The sequence below is a fragment of the Varroa destructor genome, unplaced genomic scaffold, assembly GCF_002443255.2.
Source record: "Varroa destructor unplaced genomic scaffold, Vdes_3.0 BEIS01000007.1, whole genome shotgun sequence".
Lineage (NCBI taxonomy): Eukaryota > Metazoa > Arthropoda > Arachnida > Mesostigmata > Varroidae > Varroa > Varroa destructor.
The window spans coordinates 14,339,423-14,346,322 of record NW_019211460.1 but is presented as its reverse complement, the minus strand read 5'-3'; the positions used below and the strand labels follow the sequence as shown (position 1 = coordinate 14,346,322).

Sequence of the window (6,900 nt, the reverse complement as noted above, 5' to 3'; positions counted from 1 at the left end):
TATTTAATTAAATAGTATGTATCAATGCATGTATAACCTGTATACAGTATGCTTATTTCTTTAACCGTCCGTGCTAACATTTCCTTACAGAAGCTACGCCTGAACAACAGGATAGATTTTATTGGAATGCACGATGAAAAGTCCCATAGAAACGAGGTAATTAAAGAATGAAATTTTAGAACCTAATATTTAGAGCCAAACTACAGCGCAACAATTTACAGAACACGATGTCATCAGTAGCTCCACGGTTCAGATAAATGTTTTAGTTCTCATATCTTCAGACAGCTGGCTTCCCGCAAGAAATGAAGAACGCATACGCCCGATTCGCAAGATCGATTGCCGCACGCGTTCAACAGGTACCATAAATAATATCTTGAGGAAATAATATCTTGAGGAAAAGTGCTACGTATAGAAGTTGTGTGCTCACCTCAAAGCGTCTCTCGCAGCGTCCAAGCGACTCCACAGCCGGCATGTGTAAGTCATTCTAGGCCGAAAGTTAGTTAAACACAAGAAGCTTTGAGTTTGGTAAATAGACACATTTCCAATGCGGCATTACTAGGATTTCTTACCTGGTTTGGCCTATAGTAGTAAAATTTTTCTTCGACGCATCAGAAACTAAACAGACCGTACCAAAACAAGGGCGCTATATGATTTTTCAACAATGTAGTAACGCAACACAATTCCACCAGCCGATAAAAAGCTTTTGCTTCGCATCCCCCGACAGTGTTTCATTTGTGCGATTCTCTTGGAAGCGTGCTTACATACGCAGTAAGGAGGTAACCGCTCTGCGAAGTCAACAACGAAGCTGAGTGTTTTTGAGTGCCATTCCTTAAAACGGTAGGCATCAATTCTTGCTAGCATAGAAAAATTAATAAAGTAAATGCCCTAGTTAAGAAAAGCGAGTGAGAGTGTTAGAAATGAAAGGCGCTCCAGATACATGTTTACCTTTCAAGCCTGATGAAGAGCATCAGTGCACGAATAGTCAAACGAAGCACTTATTGCGTTATGTTTCAGATAATGTTGATTCGGTGAAGTACAAATTTTGAGTCGATAGCAATATTCTCCGGAAAAGATCCACATAAAATATCATAAGGACAATGCTTTCTTTTCCATTTATGAGATTCGAAAGAATTACGGAAGAGCTTAGCCATAAACGGCCATACTTAAAAAAAGTTACTCAAATGTGGGCAGGTTACATGATGCGCAGGCGATTCATTGTTGCATTTTATTTCTGCTAAAAACAATTAGTATAACGGGCAAAGGATATAGACGCACGATCAAATAGAAACTTCACTTTGTAACCAGCATCAAGTTATTATGACGTTTAGTCAACTTGTACTATAAATCAAAAGGATAATAGTATTGTTATTTGGATTTAATTTGAGATGTATAGGTTAATCTTAGAGAAATTGTCTAATGATTTTAATAGCAAATGTAAACAACTTTTGAAGTAGGAAACGGCAATGGATAAGCTTTGCGGATCGTCGTTTTGGGTAAGTACATTCAATAAAATGGTAATGAGCGTCTATAATCAAGTATGAATTATATTAAAGGTATATAATAGAAATGAAGGTTCGTCGTCCATCTCTGGAGGCAATCATTTTCGTTAGATTAGATAGTTAATTACATTAAATGACATATATATGTCTGAAGTCTGTCATAAACTTACTTATTCCCACAGCTGTTCGCTCTAGTCAACTCTCGCAGTTGTACGGCCCGAGTCGTTTTTATTTATTATATCATTATTACGGCAGCGGTAATATTTCTATTCGGCTTAATATCATCTTGCATAGTTGACAGACGTGTTATATCTCATACGTAAACAATGATAGGTAGAACGTATTGTCGTTCTAGGAAAGCTCGTTATCGTGGTACACGAATGATTCCGCTCCAGATGTTACTATCTGCTTCCAACAAACGGCGATCGCATGGCTTCCTGCTTTGTTCATAGGGCTCGTTACTCCGCTGGAGCTCAAGACCCTACGTTCGCTCTTCTCGCAGCCTGCCAAGCCTGCCATTCCCTGGACCTGGCTGAGTTTAGGCAGGACGGTACGCAACGTTTTCGGTTCGACCATAGACAGCATCGAAGTCTATTTAGCTATAAGTCAAACAAAGGTTCAGATAAAGGAAATGGCGTTTTTTTTCAAAGGAATGACTCTACAGTTACACGATTTGTTACGAGCCTAATAAGAATTACGGTGATCGACAATATAATTTTCCTTACTGATGTGCGTTTTCCAGGCGTTGAACGTAGCTATACTCGTAGTATGTCTTCTCGAATTTTCTATCGTAATGCTGGGGTATGAAGATCCCGAGAACGAAGATAAGAAGGTTCCGCTCGTTTACATTATAACCCCACTCGTCAAATCGACAGCCGTGGTCAGAACTTGACTTGATTTGTTATGTATGCATATCGTCTCTAGCTGCGAAGCATGGTGTCTGGAAGTTTCATCAGTGATTTTTTAATTTATCAATAATCTTATTAAGCTAAAAAATCACTGGATGACTTTGAAAAAAATTGCGAGATCTTTATCATGATCGCTTATTTTACGTTTTTAGTGTTTTTATATGGTACAACAGTAATATCATACACTAGCATCACCGGCCGCTATAGAGAGCTATTGGGACTCTATTTGTGGAACTGAACTACTCTTAATACAGTGGAAAATATCACCTTAATACATATCGTGTTTTCCTAGAATACGCCTGTTATTTCGCGAATAAAATGAGTAATACTTGGAACGTTTTCCAGTTTCTCGTCCTACTCATCATGATGGCCGGAAGGAAAATAGGCCGACGCAACACTGGCGGGCCTGTTTGGTTATTCTGGTTCATTTCATTTGTGTGCGGCTGTATCACGTATCAAACACTAATCAGATCTTCTAAAACTGGCCACATTTTTACTGTGAGTAGTAGCGCCAGGATGATGGGACACTGACTATTCTGATATCTAGACACTCACAACTGTGGACGCCTTTCCTTTTCAAGACCCCTGCATTGAGGTCCGTAGACGCAGTGGATTTATTGGAGGATTAATTTGATGTACCATACCCGTATTTTATATGAGTGCGATACATCAAATTATTATTATATTGCCTGTTAAATGCTAAATCTTGACCGTAAATTACGACGAAGAACGTCGCGCTTCCGTGTAGGTTTCGAGTTTCGACGCAGTCTTAGCCGGGCGGGAACGATGAGTAGGCTAGCATATGTATAAAAAGGATGAAAGCAGCCTTAAGCAAACCTATTCTGACCTGGTAAGACGATTTTCTCGAAGTAAGTTTATTTGTGGACCATACACAGTTTCGAACGCTGAGAGAACGAGATTATACAAAGCATGTATGAATATACAACTTATTCGTATTCAACTTAATCATGGCGCTTCACTGGGGTGTCTTTCGAATCTATTAATTGTTATTGTATCTATTACGATTTCTCTGGGGGTTTCTGTTTATTAAAATGACTCAGTTGTCGATCAGCTTAAAAGTGGGTGGACCTACGTATTTAACCATATTGGCCCTGTCCCGTAGTTGTCTGGTACACTCAAGGACCTTGTTTGATCTATCACTGTTAAAAATTTGTCTATCTTCAGCAGATTCATTAGATTTTAACCTCTGCAACGTTTGTCGTCTCTCTATCTATACATCTCTCATTTACCTGAGGCAATTTACGTCACCGTGATGTCATTTGATAAAACGAGGTTTAGTTCGTTTTAACATGACGTGAATGCCTTAAAGAACGTTTTTGTATTATTCTACCATTATTCGTTATTATGTGTTATTGCAGTACGGTCCAACGGCTTTCCGAACTGACAGTGGCCTGCTGGACATTGTTGTGTCCTTTTTTACGGTTTACTTCTATTTGACCACAGCTAACCTCATGCTCCTTAGCTTCGTCGACCCAGCGCCGATTCGAGAGGACGAAGACACTCCTGAAGATGAAGTAAGTTGTACGTTACAGTAAATATTAAAGAAGAGCACCGTATTCAAAAGAGTATATAGCATAAGGCGACGCGAGGAATTTTCTTTGGAGCCTCTAAAGACACTGCAAAAGTTTTCTTTTGATGTTGTCATCATTATTTCTGTTGTCTTCTAATACAGCTGAAAGGTTTGCCTAAATCTTTTTGACAATAATTTACAATATACTGCGGCTGTTAGCAGAAGATGTATAAATCATATGCTTATATATAATTAAGCTCAGCCAAGAATTTTTTGACGATAACATAACCGGTAAATATCCGACCTACTGCAATAATTGAAGACTATCAGTGACTAGCAATGGAAAGGAGTAGCACATTGATAGAAACGGCATTCAAACCTGTACTATGGTTGAATAAAAGATAAATTTTATCTTAGGGAAAGGCAGCCGAAGTCGATTGACCGTTGTTCTTGACTTTCTTCATTTTGAAGTTTTGGTTATTACATTTTGCTTTGTACTAAGACGTTTTCTGCGAAGTAAACAGGTTTTTCTCGCACCGATAACAGCCTTAGAACAGCAACATTATACCTGGGTAATTTGGTCATTTAATAATTCAGTTAGGTAATAGAATCAATCGGCTACCGAGTTTAGTCAGTAAGCGAATAAAACTTCCTCTGGGAAGTGGGAAAAAGTGCAAAAAATTCTAAGGAAAATACTGGTTCAGGGAATCGCTAAGTAAAGGCCGTTCACACTTAAGGTGGGGTTTCAAATCAAAGAAAGTTTCATCTTAAAGTAGCACTTCGTTTTATCGTGAAGGATCCGTCAACGCGACCTTTAATTCAACGTAACGTTGTCACAAGCGAATCCTGTGTGGACTTTGAAATTAAATGGACCTTTTATTGGGTGAACTCACGGGGTGTGAAAAGTACTCTCCTTTGATTTTTACACTATTGTTCCATTGCAATCGGCCGATTTCCGGACAGTCATATGCTTGCCACATGTAATTTCTCCATCTCTTTTCTGAAGGAAATCGGTAGTGGGGTATGCTTGCTCGCCAGTTGTCCAGTTCAGGAAGTAACTGAGACATAGCGATGAGGTCTGCGACCTTCATCAGGTAGTTAAACCGTGCTATTTTGATTGCTGTGCCAACGGTCGAATAACGTTTCTTGAGGAACTAGAGATAGCGAGCTGCGTTCATTATTCATTATTTTTTATGAGTACCCCATAGCAGCAGATGGCTTCGATGTCCGTTGCGAGTTACCTGACGTCTGAATTTACTAGACACTGCCTTGAAGCTCAGTTCTCTTTAGGGCGACACAGTTCTCTCACCTGGTTGCGGCAGAGATTAAATGATGTCTTAACTATGGCGACATTACACTCCTGGCCGATTTTTTGTTGATTAAAGCTAAATTGCACACACGTATTTCTAGCTGGTTTGTTATTTGGATTCACTGGGGACCCGTTTCATTTACTACATTTCTAGTACTTGAATTATAATTCTGTGGCACGTCACATGTAAAACGCCGGTTTAGTCGGCCTGGCACTTAGCTTTGCCTCCGTGAAAAGACTGCTAGAACGGGGCAACACTGGCCTGTTTTTCGGATTGCAATGTCTAGGCACTTCCTAACCTTCGCTAACCTTCAACATTCCAATGTTTGTTATTGTAACGTTTACATTGCAGCGGAAACACAACATATGTTTCCGCTTGAGGTTTATTGCCTCTTGCTTTACCAATCTTTGATGAATTTTCACAACGCTATGGCCTTCGAGGAACAAAAACTTGACCACTGAGCACCGATCTTCATGGCTCAAGTATGCTTTTCCGTTTAAACTTATTTCTTATGGACTACACTCAACAAGTTTTCACCCACAAGTTTCTAAAGGACTGGGGCATTTACCAGCTACCGGAACGTTGTTCAAAGGGTATTCAGTTCCAAAGTTCGCTTGTAATAGTAACATTTAACTTATACTCCTATAAAATTTAAATCATTCCATAAAATCGTACAGCATATGACAGGTGTATTACCGGGACTATTGGAATATAGACACAGACGATTTTGACGGTTTCAGTAAAATCAAGTCTATACCGTTAGCATGTTAATGTTGAAAATTACTTCAGTAAACGCTGATCGAATAATCGGAATCAATACGGGACATTATCATTATTATCGATGTTTTCTAGACAATATGTTGGAATTTGATGACTAATCGCGAGAACGACAACCTTTGCTTGATTGCAGCTCCAAAAATACAGACCAGATAAAATCGCTTCGTTTCCGTCACAGTTACTTTTTTCGTGGGTGACGCCACTCATGTACAAGTCATTGAGCGAACCTATTAAGCTCAATGACTTGCCCCACATTGACGAGGAGCTCCTAATACAAAATGCTTTTATGGAGTTCAATGAGCGCCATGTTCGAGACAAATTCGGAAACCGGTAAACCTTCTGATTTTCTTCGCAGATAAGTTCAGTCTTTTGACTATTGTCCATTTTAAGATTAGGCACATTTTACTGCTCTTTTAGCAAAACAATGAATTCATTGTAATTTTATTTGGGTGTAACGAACCTCCATAAAGAAATGCACGTAATTCAACGCTTCTTTGTAATGCTGATTGTCCGTGCAAAATTTGGTACGCGGGTTTTTCAAAATGTCGTTTGGATGTGCGCATTTTTCCTGCAGTGTCATAATCATGGGACAGCAACATATCATCAACGGTCGGCCGATTTTCCGGTCGACCATTTTAGTCTTGAAAAATACTCTAGAAACAAAAAGACAAGAAAAACAATGCTGATAGGTATCGCTTAGGTATTTCTCAGCGGTTAGCCGCTTAACTGTTCTCGCAAACGAAATAGGAAGAACGAATAGACAATGCAAAGCTTGAGACCGAAAACTTCAAATCAACCATTAACTTAAATATTTAATTAGGCCAATCTCTACGCTAGGATAAACAGGTAATCAGCCATTGCGCGTTGGCTCCACT

General features: G+C 39.3%; 1 protein-coding gene across 1 annotated transcript; it reads left to right on the top strand.

The window, feature by feature from the left end:
• Positions 1–286: 286 nt before the first annotated feature.
• Positions 287–6,374, top strand: LOC111254266 (ATP-binding cassette sub-family C member 3-like). The gene is made up of 7 exons (XM_022814913.2): positions 287–837; positions 1,452–1,493; positions 1,855–2,049; positions 2,242–2,379; positions 2,753–2,905; positions 3,787–3,942; positions 6,159–6,374. The coding sequence occupies exons 2-7, from the start codon at positions 1,464–1,466 to the stop codon at positions 6,357–6,359; spliced, it is 873 nt and encodes a 290-aa protein (XP_022670648.2). The 5' UTR covers positions 287–837; positions 1,452–1,463; the 3' UTR covers positions 6,360–6,374.
• The last annotated feature ends 526 nt before the right edge of the window (positions 6,375–6,900 follow it).